Source organism: Monodelphis domestica, chromosome 1, assembly GCF_027887165.1.
Source record: "Monodelphis domestica isolate mMonDom1 chromosome 1, mMonDom1.pri, whole genome shotgun sequence".
Lineage (NCBI taxonomy): Eukaryota > Metazoa > Chordata > Mammalia > Didelphimorphia > Didelphidae > Monodelphis > Monodelphis domestica.
The window spans coordinates 557,270,598-557,288,917 of record NC_077227.1 but is presented as its reverse complement, the minus strand read 5'-3'; the positions used below and the strand labels follow the sequence as shown (position 1 = coordinate 557,288,917).

The following is an 18,320-nucleotide window of genomic DNA, read 5'->3' as shown; positions in this document are numbered from 1 at the left end:
GTGTATAGGAAAAGGAGTCTGAAATCAGAATTGATTTAGTAGGGCATTTCCCATACTTATCTGAATTAGTAAAATTTTCTGTTTACATGCAGATATTTCATTCTGGGTAGCTTTAAATCCAAGGAAAAATATTAATATAGAATTTTGGTCATACAAACTACAGGTTTACAGTTGAAAATATGATTACAATTGGACTATGCCATTCTCTACCTCTTTAATCCCAGTGAGTTAGAAATAGTCATGTAAAAATCTCATAGTATTTGAAAAGAAGTACTTGAAAAAGATAGATGCATGTTTTCTGAATATTGTTAACAAAAGCAAGTTGGAAAAGGATCATAATAAAACTGGTATTCCTAGAGCTAGAATCTAACATTTTTTATGTAGGGTCTCTGGGGAAAGTTTCTCTCAAACTTCGCATAAATTCAAGATTCCATTCTCTTATAAAGTGACAAAACCACAAAATCTAATGGTATCTCAAGTGTATTTTTTTTTGAAACAAGAGACCTGGTTCCAAATGAAGCACATCAAAGTCTGTTATCAATTTTGAGTGTTCCATTGATTAAGGTTTCTTTTGTTACAAGTACAAGTAGAGTACCTAAGGGAACTCATTGTACTCTAGCAGATAATTCCATCTAGATTTGCTAAGAAAATGCTCTTTTGATTCTCCTGTTTAGTAGAATATTGAAAGGTTGGAAGAAAATATGTGGCTTTACCTCAAAGCTATACACATATCTGTCCAATCAGGAAATAAAAGAAGCAGCCAATGACAAGAAGCTATGATGAAAGCATTTCTTTAAAAAGGAAGAAATAGGAAACCCTTTCATGGATATATTTTTATATCAATAGTTTAGACAAGCTAATCTGAAAATATCATTAAAAAACTCAAACAAACCTGCAACATGCAGAATGTCATAACCTCATAAACCAACAAAATAATTATATAGTTTCATTTGTCAATATACATTTTTCTACAAACAACTTTTCTTTTTTAAAAAACCCTTACCTTCCATCTTAGAATCAAAATTGTGCATTAGTTCCAAGTCAGAAGAGTGGTAAGGGTTAGGCAATGGGTTTAAGTCACTTGCCAAGGGTCACATGGCTAGGAAGGGTCTAATGCCACATTTGAACCCAGGACCTCCTGTATCTGGGTCTGGCTTTCAATCCATTGAGCCACTTAATTGCATTGCATTCCCCCCCCCCCAAACTTCTTATTTTCTACAAGTGGCAGGATAACTTGAAGGTAGTAGGGGCTATTAATTTAAAGTTGTAACCTATTAGATATGTACAAAATATTTCATTCTGGAATGAGTGCAATCAAAGCAATGCAGTGATAACATAGAAAGAACATTAAATTTGGGATCAGAAATCTGTGATTCTAGTCTTATCTTTGACACCTCTTACATTTCTTATTTCAGGTAGGTTACTTTATTCTTCAAGACCTCAGCTTCATCTATAAAATGAAGGAGTTAGACTTGAGGATCAGTAAGTTCCCTTCCACTTTTAAGTTCTCTTATACTAAAATAGGAGAATATTATATAGGATTGGATAACTCTAATCAAGCCTTTACCTGGGAAAGTAGACCTTCAAGTTTACTAGCAAGATTACACTAGAGAAATCTCACATCAAAGGCAAGTCACAGACAATCTGTACCTTGAAATTGGATATTTGTGGGGAGAAAATCAACACTTGGGGCAACTGGAGAAATATGTGACATGTGGGAAATATTTATCCAGAGGACATGCAATGCTCATAGGAAAGTGCATTGGATGTTGAAAATTGGTGACCTTGAGCACTGTCTATGGTGATCATTTTAATCAATTATAAATTTCCCTTTAAATGGCCAAAAAACGTATGGCAGGATGTTAATATAACTTTTCTAAGTAAAAATACCTCAAAAGAACAACTAGAAAGACAGTGTTATACCATGACATTATGAACATGTAAATATGTATTACAATTTCAAAGGGGAGGGAAGGGAGAGAACATAAATTGCAAAACGTCAGAAAATTATTATTAAAGTTGTATCTCAGGGACACCTAGGTGGTTCAATGCATTGAGTCAGGCCTAGAGATGGGAGATCCTTGGTGCAAATCTGGCCACAGAAACAACCATGTTTCTCTGAGCAAGTAACTTAACCTCCAAGGCTTAGCTCTTACTGAACTTCTGCCTTGGAACCAAGTAATTCTTTGTAATTCCAAGTAATGTCTTGGAACAGTAATGATTCTAATATGGAAGTTAAGACATTTAAAAAATGTCTACATGTAATCTGAAAAAAAATTAAGAAATAATAGCACAAAAAGGGACATTATAAAAATTAATCATCTTTAAAATCTCATTAACAAATAATATTTGACCTTTCCTCCATAGAATGTAAGCTCCCCTGAGGTACAGAGATTGTTTTTGTGTATGTACTTAAGTATTTGGATGCCTAAAGCCTAGAATACTTCTTGGCAAAAAAAAGAATCCTTGAGCATTATTTGTTGAATTGAAAGCTTAAAAGTAATTTGAATAAGAAAAAGTGTTTTTCTTTGCTTAATTGAAACCTAAGGACTAAAAGATTATTTTACTCTCTACAAATATTTAGGTAAAATTGATAACTCTAGACCTCAGTTAATAGGTTCTCTGAATGGTAGAACTGACATTCAAGTATATTGATGATGGAAATTGTCATCCAGCAGTTCTTATGCATTACCAATAGTGGTGGTTCCAACGAAAAATGGAAATATAGACATGTGTGTTGACTATCAGGCTTTGAATAAAAGAAAAAAAAACATCCTTGATTGTCTGCTGTGCAATCACTTGTGTTTAAGTCTTGGACTTGTGTACTAAAGATTATCTGATTCCCACAAATGAGATAGGAAATCCAGTTGGGTTTCACCAGCTTGAAGATGTGCCTCAAAGCATCTTGGGGCACAGCACATTTTCCAGTAAATTATTGAGAAAGAGGTAGATGACACAAACTCCCTAGAAGTATTGTACCTAGACAACAAAATTTTCTTTTGTAAGACATTGGTAGAAAATGAGGAGACTCACTTTAGTGTTGGACTGGTTAGAGGAAGCTGGTAGGATCAACATGATCCACTTCTGCAAAGCTTCTATTAAGTATATAAATCACATTATATCCTACTGTAATATATGACCAGAAGGAGGTCACACACACACACACACACACACACACACACACACACTCATACACACAAACTCACACACACACTGGGGAACTGGAGAGAGAGGGTGAGAGAACTGAAGAAATGGAGAGAGGGAAGAGATTGATCCCCTCCTCTCTTCCCCTTGGGGAAGATAGCACAATTTTGTCTTCTAGAGGGACAGAATATGTCTCCTCAGAGATTGGGTTTGGAAGATAGAAGTTAAGAACTGGAGGATAAAGTCTTAGAGAAATGATCCGCTGCCTCCCTTCTTGATCATAGCTGCTGCTGAGAAGCAGGTAAATTTCCTGACTCTGGATCCTCCCAATATTCCAACTGCCCTCTTTCCTTTTGAGACTTAGTTCACTCCTCAGCCCTGGTCTTGAACTAGTTCTCCCTTTTGGGAAATGATATGATTCTCCCCAAGTCTTCAGTCTCCTTTGATATCAGCAAGCAGGTAGACCTGATCTAAATGGTAACACTTTATTCTTGAGAACACACAGGGCAGGGAGAGTGAGGGTATTGGATGAGGAAAGTGGGAGATAGGAATCCCTGCAGATTATTAACTGATGTCTTCCCCAAAACCTTCCCCAAATGAGGGGTTCAAGCTGTCTGCCTGACCCACCTTTTGATCAGTTGTTGGGTTTTTCCTTCCTCCTAAACTAATCTGGCTATAAGCTGAAGTTCAGGACAATTTGGGGAAAGAGAGATCCCAGTAGAGAGCTTTCTATAAAGTCCCAGTCTACCTTTGTCTTCAGCTGGAACCAGAGAGATTTAGAGGTGCATTGGAAGGTAGTCATTGTCCACAGAGATCCTCCATCTCAGAAGTCCTTTTCTCATGCCGTCCACTCCAGGAGAGAGCTAACCACAAGTAAATTGGCAGTTTTTTGAATTCTCCCAGATCATCTGGTGTAAACATAGATCCACAGAAAGTTGAAGCATTTATGAAGTGGCCATGGTCAAAATATCTTAGAGATTGATGAACTTTTGGGATTTCATAGTTATTTCCCTCAGTTTTAAAGAACAATACTGTTATTGCTAAATCATTGAATGACCACTCATAAACATATGATTGAAGTGACTCAAAACTAAAAAGTCAGGAAATTCAAAACTGCTTACATCTAGCAAAACATTTTTTGAAAGAAATGTGAAAGACAAATGTGAAAAAAAAACTTCAAAGATTTAATTTACCCATGCATCAGTGTTAGCTTATTCAGAGGCAAGTTAATCTATTTATTAACCATTCATATAAACTATGCAGAGGCTCACAAAAACCTCAATAGGCAGAAAGGTTTGGAATTCTTCTCTCCTAGAATAATTAACAAGAGACCAATTACATTCACTAGTAGAAGGTTGCCTGATAGTCATTCTCATTACCCTAACCCTAAGCTTCAATTCTCACCTTTAAAATGGGCTATGAAGTCCAAAAATTATGTATTTAGAGCAAAATTTCAAGGATAGACTCAAGAATTTATTAATTTATATTTTGATCAGTGCCCAGTTGGATACTGCTTGCCAGTGATGAGTAGTAGCACTTGCCTATTATGATTCCAGCATATGAAACAGTCCTGGTAAGATGAATATGGATGTTGACAGTTTGTCCAGAATGCTTTGGGACATTAGAGGTGTGGCAATTCCAGAAGGTGTGAGAGCAGTTTGTGAAGTCAATCAATAAATCAACATATATTTATTAAGTACCTACCATGTACACATAGAGAAACAATAGATATAAAGTTAATGAATACAAGCATATCAAGATTAGGTAGAGAATTTACTTTTGGGAGGGAAGGGACTAAGCAGTTGAGGGGAGTCAGCAAAGGCCTCATGCAGTAGATGATACCTAAGATGCATCTTGAAGGAAGACAGGTACTCAATTAAAGGTAATAAAGGAGTTCATTCCAAGCTTTGAGTATAGCCAGTGCAAAAGCATGGAGGTGGAAGATGGAATACCATGAGGGAGGAACAGAGAGAAGGTCAATTGGGTTGAATCACCAAGTAAGAGTGAGGAAGTAATATCCACTTAACTTGGAAAGAAGGGTTGCAGCCAGGTGATATAGGGCTTTAATAGCTAAAATGAAGGAAGCAGACCCAAAACAAAACCTTGGGGAATACTTTCAGTTAGTGAGTGTGATATGGATGATAAACCACAATAGGAGAATTAAAAGTGGTCAGATGGGTAAGAGACAAACCAGGAAGTAGTGTCACAGAAATTCCCAAGTGAAGATATAGGAAGAGAGGATAGTTAACAGTGTCAAATAAAGCAGGTAATTGAAGAAGGTTTAGTAATGATAAAAGACATCCAATATATCCACTAACAGATGAGTGATAAAGATGAAAGATTATAAAGGGTCAAGGAGAAAATTAGAGGAAAGGAAGTGAAAGCATTGAATGTAGACAACTCTTTAAAAGGAATTCGACTAAGAAAGCATGGAGAGATATAGAACAATAGCTTGAGGGTATGATAGGATCTGGTGAATGTTTTTTAAAGATTAAGAGAAAAAATATTTGAAAGCATTTTGGAAGGAATTTGTTCACATCACAGAATGGAAGGGATCATGATTGAGGAGCCAATCCATTAAAGAAGATGGGTTGGAATCATATGTGTGTGTGTGTGTGTGTGTGTGTGTGTGTGTGTGTGTGTGTGTGTGTGTGTAGGGACTGGCATTGACAAGGAGGAGAATCACCTCTGTCAGAAAGAAGGGAAAAAGGTAACAGCTAGAAATGATGAAATTTTAGGGATGAAGATAGGGGGGAGAGAAAGGCTTCTACATTGAATAATCCTTCTTCTTTTTTTTTTATTTTATTATCTAAAGTAAGATTCAAGGTATGTAGACCATCATAAAGTAGAAGTATAACTGAATGTCTGGAACTTCTGCAGACAAAATGCCAAACACATATGTGAACATTATTTAATTGAACCAATCTCTCTGGCTTCAACTATCTGTGAATAACTTGCATAGTCACAGAAGTAATGAAAATCAAAAAGCAAGGCAGTAATTCTAAAATTTCTAAGTACCAGCCAGCAAAGGCACTTTATTGCTAAATCAATGGCAAAAGTTAGAGCTACAGAGCAGAGTGCTATATCAGACTATGACTGATATCATGCATCGACAGGGAATAGCTGGGAAATTCTCAGAGCATACTGTCCAAAGAGCCATGAATATCTTACCTGATGACTTTGGACATATGGATCAAGAAAGGATGCTATGACTAGAAAGAAATAGATTTTAATGACTCAAGATAGCTGTAGATGTTACCACGAATTGTGAAACTTTGCCATGTGTTACAAAGGAATTTTTTTTAATCAATTTATACTGCATATTTGGAGACCATAGATACCAGCAATTCTTTGGAAAATTCCTGTATTGCCTTTTTGTCTTTACAAGAAAATATTTAAATTGCCACATTTTAGTGATATGATCACTTCAGTTGGTATGGTTACCCAACTAGAAACTAGGAATCATCTATTATTGTCAAAGGTTTTTTTTTTAAAGTATTTTTTAGTGCATTCACTCCCTGTTAAGATTGAGTCTGACTAAGGGAGATATTTTGAAAGCAAGCTACTCAAGAAGACGTTGGCCTTGGTAGGAAGAAAAATAATCCATAACTACTAAAGATCCAAAATGAGACCCACAGACTGAACACTTTTAACCACACACCATTGAACCCTGAAATCAGGACAAAAACTAGTGATGTACACATTCAGTTTCACAAAGAATGAAGCTATATGTCATACCTCCTTATATTCAGATGAGAAATATTGTTTACCTAATATGAAGAAGGTATTACAACTATTTACACTCAATATGTCTCAGTTGAGAAAGAAGCTTACCAAGTAGTCATAGCTTCAGTTCAGAAGATCTGTGATAGAAACAAAAGATGACATGACTAGAATATGGTTTTCAGATGTTTGAGAAGGAGACAGAATTCCATTGAGAAACCTTGGCATTCAGTGGTCTCACACATTAATTCTGATGAAAATCTAATGCAAGTATAGTAAAAAAACTGAACAGCTTGCCTCTTTACAAAATATTTCCAGAAAATAGAAGGTGTCATGTCAAAACTATTCACCACAATCAGCTTTTGTCTATAGGGCAATTATTTGGATTTTCTAATGAGCAGGTTAGGTTATTAATAAGGAGAAATGTTATTCACCTTAGCAAATACTGAGCAGAAGAGATTATTCACCATTTGTGCACTGTCTGGCCCAGCTATAGACACTGAAAATGATATCTCTAGTGAAGAAGATTATTTGTACTCTTATGGGCAAAGGATAGAACCAACTGCCAATGTCTTAATTGTCAATTGCTACAGAGACTCATGACACAGGAGCATCCCTTAGAACACAAAATCCTGATAGCCATCATGATCCTGCTGACTTTTCAGGTATCTACAAAGAAGTCTATAATGATCCTGATGGTCAACTTATAATATTTACTAAATCATGTACTTGAGCAAAGAACAGTCAGTGGAAAGGGAAATATACCTATTAGACCAGTTGCCAGACTACGATATTACAGGTTACAGGGGAACCTGAAGACTCAGACTTAATGAGATAATAATAGAGATTACTCATGTGAAATGAGCCTTGCATGTAGGTGTGTATGTTTATTGTTGTACATGTTATTTATTATGTGTTGGGTATGCTTGTTTATTATTTTGCTGTTATGTTCACTTAACTGCTTTATATTCATTCTGTAGCAAGGTCTATTAATTCTTTTGCTCATTGCTTATTTGCATATTATGTTAATTCATAGCAGGAAGCTATATTTTTATATAGGTCTATTCATAATGTCATTGTTGTGGCTTTGTTTTTTTAATTAGCCATGCTTTGCTTTCTTATGTGTGTTTGTGGTATACTCTGGATTTTTATGTATCATAGCTTCACATATACTATACACTGCATATAACAGGCATGTTGTCACTGTCAGTTTGTCAGGTGATTGCTTCTCTGTGTCTATTGCATATACTGTTAAAACTTTGATGCTTTTGTTTTCAATGGTATCTTAAATTTGTTATAACTAATGATAGGAAAATCACCTTTGTAATTTGAAAGCACTGATTCTGTATAGGTACAGGTTTCATGCAGATGATTTTTTGCAAGAGATTAAAAAATGTTTTAGGTTAGAGGAGGAATGTCACCTCGCTTTTGTCCAAGTCTCGCATAGTTTTGTGACTTTACTTGCATATATGTTAGAAGACATGATTCCTGATTGGCTGAGAGAACACCAATAAGGTGGAATAAGGACTTATTTCAGTTGGTTGTATATACCCTTTGAGGGAGGACCTTGAGTGTTGTAGGTCAGGAGAAAAGAGAGATATGGACTTTTGAATGGCAGATTGACTAGAACTCTCCACCTCTTCCTGTTCCCAAGAATTATATATGTGTGGGAGAAGATATGTTAACCCTCTCTATCCCATCATGTCTTTTGACTTACAGTCTCTAAAGCCTTGAATACTGCTGAGAACAGACTTCTTTGTGAAATCATTCTCTCTCATATTTTGAACTGAAATCTTATCTCATTCTCAACTGAACAGCTCATTTACTTTTATGCATTCTTTTATTTATTCTAATCTGTATAACTTCCCTGATTTCTTTTTTCCTCTCTTCTTTGGAAAAAAAGTTTACTATTTATTTGAAATGATCTTTTGTGTAACCAGCAATTAATAGGAAGTGTCTAAGCTGGTGAGTATGAGGGGAATCTGACCCCTTGAGAGCAATCAGGAAAGTGGCTTTCATTATGAACCACTTAGATATATTTGAAATGTGATAGATATAATCTAGCCTATTGTCTCCCTGGAAATAGGAGAGATCACTTAGTTTCAATGGTCCTGGTTCCTTCCCTTTCATCTCTCTGTCCTCCCATCTAGTTTGCTGGTGGTTCCAGCATAGCCCTCTTCCTGCTATGATATATTCAGATTATATTATGAATATCACCCATAAGCCACAAATATTTATCTAGATAGGTAGCCTTATATGTATAGTTATGTCATCAAATTTTTAATTCAGTCTCAAGCTAATATGACTTAAATTTTAAGCTTTATTTAAGCATTAATAGCTTAAATATGCACTAAGATTTTGGGGACACACTCTATTCCTCATATAAAGCATGACCTCAACATCCTTCACATTAGGGTTGCTTCGTAACAAAGTGCTGATGTAGCTATGTGATATTTAGATTATACTTATTTCTATTCCACCTCTGCACCAACTCACTCAAAATCTTGATTAAGAAAAGGGTTTGGAAATAGTTCCTTCCCTCCACCTCCTGTGCAGCCTTCTTTCCTTTCATATCCAATTTTACATCCTTCCCATTAAGAAAAATAAAAAAGTCCATAGAGTCTGTTGCTTTTAGCTTCAACCAATACACACTTGGAAAGTGAGATGTGGCAACAGTAATTTTATTTTAGCTAAGACAACTTCATTTTATTGAGAATAACTGAGACAACATGGCAAAGCAGAGAATAGATAAGTAATAGAAAATCTGGGTCTAAATCTCTGCTCAGCTACTTACTAGCTATAATTGGCCAAGTAAGTAATTTAATTTTTATTAAATTATCTGTAAATTACCTCATATGTAAAATGTTGATAAAAATTCATGCCCTGTCTTGCTTATAGAACAACTGTGAGAACCAAGGGTGGTTTTGGGGTCATAGAATTTTAGAAATTTGCTATTCCAATCTATACCTGAATAAGAATCTTCATTGGAATATCCTTTATAAGTGATATATCCAGTCTCTATTGAAAGAATTTCAATGATTAAGAATCAAATTGATTGCTCAAAAATTATTTTAAAGAACTAGAAAAATAACAAAAAAATCATGTGGAAGAACAAAATATCAAGAATACCATGGGAATTAATGAAAAAAAATGTGAAGAAGGTGGCCTAATTTTCCAGTCTCAGACTGTATTACAAAGAAGTAATCATCAAAACAATCTGGTACTGGCTAAGGCATAGAGTGGTAGAACAGTGGAATAGAGTAGGTACACAAAACCTATCAACAAATGACCATAATAAATTAGTGTTTGATAACTCAAAAGATCTAAGCTTTTGGGACAAGAATATGCTGTTTGACAAAAACTGTTGGGAAAATTGGAAAATGGTATGGCAGAGACTGGGATTAGATCAACATCTCACATTGTATATAATGTAAGGTCAACACAAATACATGTTCTAAATATAGTGATATTGTAAGAAAATTAGAGGAGCAAATAATAGTTTATTTGTCAGATCTATAGATATAGGAAGAATTTAGGACCAAATAAGAGCTAGATAACATTATAAAATATAAAATGGGTAATTTTGATTATATTAAACTTAAAAGTTTTTGTAAAACAAAACATTCAATCAAGATGAGAATGACAGCAGAAATCTGAGAAAAAAAATTTTGAAGCAAATATTTTGATAAAGGCCTAATTTCCCAAATAAATGGAAGATGAAGTCAAATTTATAAAAAAAGAGTCATTATCCAATTGATAAATTGTCAAAGGATATGAGCAAGCAGCTTTCAGATAAAGAAACCAAAGACATCTATACTCATATGAAGAAATGCTCTAAATCATTCTTGATTAGAGAAATTCAAATTAACTCTGAAGTACCACCTCATGCCTATCATATTGACTAACACAATAAAAAGGGAAATGAAAAATGCTGGAGGGAATGTGGGAAAACTGGGACACTAATACACTGTTAGAGTTGTGATCTATTCCAACCATTCTAAAGAGTAATTTGGAATTATGCTCAAAGGATTCTAAAATTCTGCAAAACCTTTGTTCCAACAATAACATTACTAAGTCTGTATGCTAAAGGGATTTTTTTAAAAAGAGAAAAAAATGACATTTATACAAAAATATTTATTGTCTTTTTGTTAGTAAAAATTGGAAAATTAGGGGTGAAATGGCTGAACCACTAGTGGCATATAATAGTTGTGGAATACTATAATGACAAGCAGGATAAATTCAGAAAAAATCTGGAAAAACTTACATGAACTGATGTAAAGAAAAGTAAGCAGAATCAAAACATTGTACACAGGAACAGCAATATTTCTCGACAAACAACTGTTAATGACCTGGTTATTCTCAACAATACAATGATCCAAGACAATCCTAGAGATTCATGATAAAAAAAATGCTATCTGCCCTACAAGAAAGAACTGGTCTGAAAATAGATTAAATATAAATTTTGTTTTTTTTTTATTTTCCATTTGAGAACTCTTCCACAAAATGACCAATATGGAAAAATATTTTACATGATTACACATGTAAAAATCAATATCAGATTGCTTGACTTCTTGGGGAGGGGAAAAGGTAGAGAGGGAGTAAGAGAGGGAAGTTCAGAAGAAGAAAGAGAATTTAGAACTCAAAACTTAAAAAAAATAGGGGAAAAATAAAATATTAAAAAAATCAGAACTCACAAATGTGACCTCAGATACTTCCTAGCTAAATAATGCTGGGCAAGTTACTTAACCTTGATTGCCTAGCCCTTGCAATTTTTCTGATTTACAATTGCTATTAAGACAGAAGGTAAGGGTTTTAAACCAAACCAAAAAAAAAATTCACTACCTCCTGAGACAGCCCATTCCCCATTCAGAAAGCTCTGATTTGGTTCACACTTTGTTTTATATTGAATTGAAATATGCCCTCTATGCAGCTCCCCCTTCCCTCCCCCCCCCACCTGCTGCCCATGTTCTGACTTCTGGGGCAGAACACAAAGAAAGCTATTTCTATTTCCACATAACAGCCTATCAGATATCGCAAGATAATTATCTTGTCCTCCTAAAATCTTTCTTCAACCGATGATGTTTGAAAACACTTTGAAAATTGTAAGGCATGTGAATTAATTAATTAATCTAACATTTTCAGTTGTGTTAATAATCATCTCTTTCCCAGAGGCAAAGAATTCCATCACTCCTGGTAGTCAAGGTGCTGGCAATACGCCTCTTGATATTTATCTAGGCTAGTTGTCCAATAATATAATCTGTTGCTAGCCTTATAGCTGAGGCCTTTTTAGTTAAGACAGACTTACAAGAGCCCTGGATTTTGTTGGCATCATCTCTGGGAGACCAGGGACACTTCCATAAGGCAACAAGACATGGGAATTCTAATCATTACATTAATTCATGCCATCATGAGGTAGGCTATGATCCCCAGAAATGAAAGTCAGCTCATCAGGAAAGGCTTACCCTAATATAACAATGTGATATGAGAAATTCCAAATCCTTTAACTATGTATATTAGATGATTTTTAAAAAGTAAAACATTAATCCACATAACCAGGCAAATTAAAAAAAAAAAACCTTTAAAATGATCATCCAGTGAGAGAAAAGGTTCTTAAGTTTTCTAGCACACAGTTGCTAAAGCTTATCTGAAAACCAGTTCTGAAGCTAGAGAAAGAGGAGTTTTGACTTTAGCTCTAGAATTGAAAGAATCTAATGCCTTGCAGAAAGTCCAAAGTTAAATGCACAAGAAAATAAAAGAAGACAAAAACTCCCTCAATTATTCAACAATTTAGATGTACCAAAATGGCAAATTTCCTTGTCAGAAAAAGGTATCAGGGGATAAGTTTGTGAAATCTAAGAACTAAGAGGAAAACTGTAATGGTCTGAAGTTAGCTGTGAGAGAACAAAGGAATACATTGCTGAGATTGAACCAATATGAGATAGGAGGCTGACTTGGCTGCCTATTTATAAGCAGTAGAAGAACAACCCTCTAGTATCTTTGCCCAAAAAACTCCAAATAGGATCATAAAGAATTGTACACAACTGAAGCTAAATAATAATAATAATAATACAATAATAAATTATGCCATATTAATTATAATATATAATAAAATATTCAGTAAAAATAAAACACAAATAAATAATAAACTAAATAATGACAATAAAAAGAGCAAAGGCTAAGAAAAGTTTTTCTAAGACCCTCTAATATTATTGTACTTATTTCCTTTCCTTCTTTTTTTTTTAAACCCTTACCTTCTGTCTTGGAGCCAATAGGCAGAAGAGTGGTAAGGGCTAGGCAATGGGGATCAAGTGACTTGCCCAGGGTCACACAGCTGAGAAGTGTCTGAGGTCAGATTTGAACCTAAGACCTCCCATCTCTAGGCCTGGCTCTCAATCTACTGAGTTACCCAGTTGCCCCCTATTGTACTTATTTTCAAGGCATATTTTATTTTTAAAATATAATCCAATACATGATTAGGAAATACTACAACAGATTTGTATCATTGATATATTGAAATAATTTGCTTTACAGAAAAGCAAGAAATTATATATAGTAGGAGCAATGCAGATTTTTTTAAGTCAAAGGAGTTAGACTGAGATCCCAGTTGTACCACTTAGTCTCCTTATGACCTCTTGTGTCTTGTCTCACCTCTCTGGGACTGTTTATTTGTAAAATGAGAGAATTGATCCAAATCATCTTTAAGGTTCATTCAAGCTCTAGATCTACAAACCATCTTTAGGGAAACATTTCCCCAGGTTTATTCTGCATTAGTCCAAGGGGCATTAATTATATTAGAAATAAGAACATTTTCAATACTGGAATAATATGTAGGGATTGAACTTGGGAAAATTATTTGCACTTAAGGAGATGGAGTACAAGGGTCAAAAATTCTTTGGGGGATGATTTTGGATCCCCAAGCATCTATGCCAAAAGGGAAGTATCTATTACATTAGGCAGAGGCATATACTATTATTAGGTATTATCAGTTAATATGACTTTCTGTCAGTCAATAAACATTTTTTAAGCACCTACTATGTGCCAGGCACTAGGCTAAGCACTGTAGCATTGGACTAAGCTTCCTAAAAATAGAAATTTCACTGTAATGCTGGAAAAGTTAAAATGGTTACAAAACTTCTGTGAAAAAGTCTATGGGACTCCCTGGCTCTTGTAAGACTACCCAGAGATTGAAGATAGTTAGTGAAGTGCCCTGAGATATCAGAACTTAAGAAACTACCATTTCTTCCATAAGCTTTTCTTAACTCTCCTACATAATCTAACATCCTGTGTAAAGTTAATGTGAAATTTTATCCCTTTGGCCCCCTAAAAAAAATCTTTTAATCTTAAGGCTCAAATGGTTTGATTTCAGGGCTATAGCTCAAACTGCCTCTCATTGTTGGGTCCTCCCTTCCTTTGCCTAGATCTTTTGTCTTTGTTAGAGATAATGAGATCATGAGTGAGCTCAAGTGACCACTTGATGCACTGATAGAGATGAGGTAATTAAATCATCTAGGTTGTTCTTGCTGGGAAGAATGTACATGGGCTAATCAGCCATTAGGTGGGGAGGTAGAGAATGTCTTGGCTTCACAAAGACTGGCCACTTCCTAGGAGGAAGTCTCTTGAGTTCCAATGAGAAACCTCTTTGGATGTCCTGGGGAGGGACTAGATGATGATGATGATGATGATGATGATGATGATGATTATGATGACGATACTGATGATATCAGATATCATAATTGCTCTCTTCCCTCAAAGTGTAGATCCAATGTGGCCTGACTCTCTGCTGGCCATTTGGGCCCTCACCCAGCTACAAGTTCTATGCAGTGTATTCTGGTCTGGAGGGAGTCCAGGACTAGCTAGATTTTCTTGAGCATCAAATTAATAAATTGTTACTCTAAAAATAAAAAATACAGTCTCCAGAGAATTTCATTAATTACAGTCTCACTCTGCTTTCTTATTCTTCCCCATTATATCATGCAGATGTCTTGGGCTCCATAGATTTAAAGCTGTAAGAAACTTTAAAAGTAATTTTAATAGGTATTAATTTTATAGGTAAGGAAACTGAAGCCTAGTAAGGTGGTGACTACTCAGGGCTACATAATTGACAAAGCTGGAGGGCCAGGTCCCTTGACTCCAAAACCAACACTGCTTCCCCTCCGTCTGTCTGGCTTATCCCAAACTTCACTAAGCTCTATAGTTTTTGATAGTTTAGGAAGAAAGAAATCAGCTGAGTAGGGATAGGAAATTCAGGGAAGAAGAGGAGCCCTCATAAATGGATAGAAAGAGTGTAGAGCAGCCAGAGGCTGTGTTCCAGAAAGTTTTAGTCATGGGCTACATATTAGATTGAGTTTAAAACAACAGTTTAGGATGAGGGAGCTAAGAAACTCAGGAGAAAATACTCATTTGTTTGCTCTGAAACTTGAAGGCATGTTATTCATAGTTTAAAACAAAGTTTAAGTGTACTTTTCAAAACAAGGCCAGATGGCTAGATCTAGCAGTACTCTGAGAAAGGTCGATAGAGAATAAGTCATCAGAAGGATAGACAGAAAAGGCCCAGGCAGTTAAGTAGATTATCAGTAGCTTTCTGAGTCATCCATTTATGGTGTTAAGAATATCAATGGAATTTTCAGGCATTGATCAGTAAAAACATGTCCCTATAGGATCTTATTTTTACCCAAGAATATAGAGGATAATAAGATATGAATGGACTTTTCCATTCTGTCCATGATATTATGGAAATATGGAAACATCAATTTCAAATTAATTAATCATAAATATATAATAAATGATTCTTATATTTAATAGTTACTACCACATTAATGGAATAAGGTGGACCTTTGAAATCGGTTTTTCCATGTTATATTACTTTGCATATATTTCTGAGAAATTCAACTTCTCAGGGCATCCACATATTTGGTTTTCAGTTTTTAGTATTCTGAAGTTTTTATTGTAATGTATTTATCTGTTATAAATAAACTTTTATACTCCTTAAAAAATGTCCCTAACTTAAAAATATATTTTTTAAATTGGCAAATGAAAATAGATTTGCTAGTGGGGCTTTATCTTCTTTTTATTCCTGAATATTTAAGACAACAAGGTCTAAATATGCACCATACTTTTCTATCTCTGTAACTTTGTATTTAGTATTTCCTCTATCTGGTAAGCCCTTTCTCTACTAATTTTCATCATTGAAATTCTTTCCATTTCTAGTATCTGGGGCAAAGGCAAATTTTACATAAAGATATCTTTGATTCCCATAAATTTATTTGTCCTTTTTGGGGAGAACTTGTCATGTCTGAGGTTTCATAAAGAGAGAATTCTACATTATCTTGGGAAAAATTGGAGTTATGTTAAGTAGAGATTCCTAATAGTTAAGTGTCTAGCACAGTACCCGGCACAATGTAGGCACTAAATAAGTGTTTCTGATTGATCATTGGATTAAGGATAAGTAGGGTAGTACCTATATATTTATTTGAATCTTTGCCACAAGTCATACATATTAAGTATTATAATTTATAATTATGATATTATTTATATAATATAGAAATTTTATACAACTGCTTTCATAAAAATGCCTATACTATATTTTCTTAAGAAGCATAATCAAATATAAAAATAAAATAATCTCTTTCTCCCACTTAACCACATATATAGGAAGTTTAGCCATAAATTCACTATTTTATCCACTGGTGAACTGTCAGGAAATTATTAGTGTCTAATTGTCAGTAAATTGTCTGGAAACAAACAAAAACAAAACAAAAACCCAGCTTCACCTTGTTAATGAGGTTATCATATGAATCTTGAAATTATCTATCATATAACCAAAAATATAGTAATTTATCATCAACTCTACTTGTTACTAATCTTTCTATTCTGAAAGATTCTGCTGGTGGGGATTTTGATTCTTTGGCAAAGTAATACCAGAACATTGTCTTACTATATCATCCCCTCACTTTATCAATAAAACATTCCTGGAAAAAGTGGAGGGGAAGCTGTGCATGCAAAGCTGGCTCACTCATTAGTTGTATTTCCTGTGCTAAGCAGAGATGACTAAGACATTAAAGTAATACCATAAGAAAAACCCCAAACCCTCAGGCTTAACATCTGTCAATTGTTACCAATCAGAAATAAATCTACTTCTTAAATAGTGTTTCCTTTCTGACGCACTTATATGGTCACTGCAGATCTCCCACTATTAATGGAGATGACTTCCCATAAAATCTAGCTTTGTAGTTTGGGTAAAGAAGAAAAAGAATTCGCCAACCTGACTAACGCAGCTGGCCTGACTCAGAGTGCTGACTGCTCGCATGTAGCTCTGATTCCTGGAGCGGAATTTTGGAGAGTTGTAGTTAGCAGTGGGATCCAGGTTGTGACCACCAGGCACATCACCTGCAGCTTGTAGGTAGCTCTGGCTATATTCAAAAAAGAGAGAGAAAGAAATGAAGAAAAAATAAAGTCCATAAATGTCAATGGAAAAATTACAGTGCGAGAATTGCTGTTCTATCCTCTTTTAAGAGGTTGCTAAAATTGAGCAATTTGTAGGCATTTTTGCCTTATGTAAATATATTTGATGTAAACACTTGCAAATGTGAATTTCATTCCTGTAATAAATGGAGGTGATTTTCTGGATTGCTTCTGAGCTTGACACTTTATAGCCAGAGAGGTGGAATTAGGGTTGCTCCAAATAAGAAATGATGACAGGATCTGTAACTCATGAGCATTAAGGCAAACTACCCACCTGGATTCAAGCCCAACATCAATGACAGAATCATAAAAATGTGCCTATGCTTTTGCAAGTACACAGACTCTGAATTCGTTATATTTTTCTGTTTCACTTATACAAATGTTTCATTGTGCTAAACAATGCATGCAAAGAATGTACTTTGAAAAATTGAGTCCATTACCAGCAACAATGATTTTTTCCCAGTTCCTCCTGAAAATATGACATAATCATATTTATCCCTTTATTTCTCCAACCCTTCTCTTTTTAGTCATATTAGAACTGTGGAAGTATACGAAGACCCTACTTAAGTGAAATGTTCCAAGAAAGGCAAATTCTGCTTAAAATGGGGTTTTCTGGTTAATCCCTTGATGTTGGAAAGCACTTTAAAATGTCTGAGGCTATTTTCTTACTTTATTAAGAAGAATGAACATAATTTTTTTTCTTTGCTAACTGTAGATGGCATAATGTCTCATAGTCATTATTTTTGAACCATTAATTATTATCACAAAAGTGTATGTACATCTGTTGAAAAAGAATTCCGACCTCAGAATAACCCCTAAAGTTTAAATAATTTTAAATATTTATTTTAAATTAAGTCCCTGATATACCTTTAGATTGGCCCTTTCCTCTAAAAGTAGAATGGAGAGGAAAAGTCCATTTCATTTGGAATTTTGGTTATTTGTATTCCATTTATAAAAATTGTATAGTTCTTATGTCTAAATGGAAATAACTA

General features: G+C 34.7%; 1 protein-coding gene across 5 annotated transcripts in view; it reads right to left on the bottom strand.

The window, feature by feature from the left end:
- DLGAP2 (DLG associated protein 2) overlaps positions 1-18,320 on the bottom strand; it is a 1,318,656-nt gene that overhangs the window by 108,256 nt on the left and 1,192,080 nt on the right. For all 5 annotated transcript variants that reach the window (XM_056813399.1, XM_001381443.4, XM_056813397.1 and 2 more), the window contains one exon: positions 17,129-17,276. In XM_056813399.1, coding sequence (XP_056669377.1) covers positions 17,129-17,276 — 148 coding nt within the window. The remainder of the gene's footprint in view (positions 1-17,128; positions 17,277-18,320) is intronic.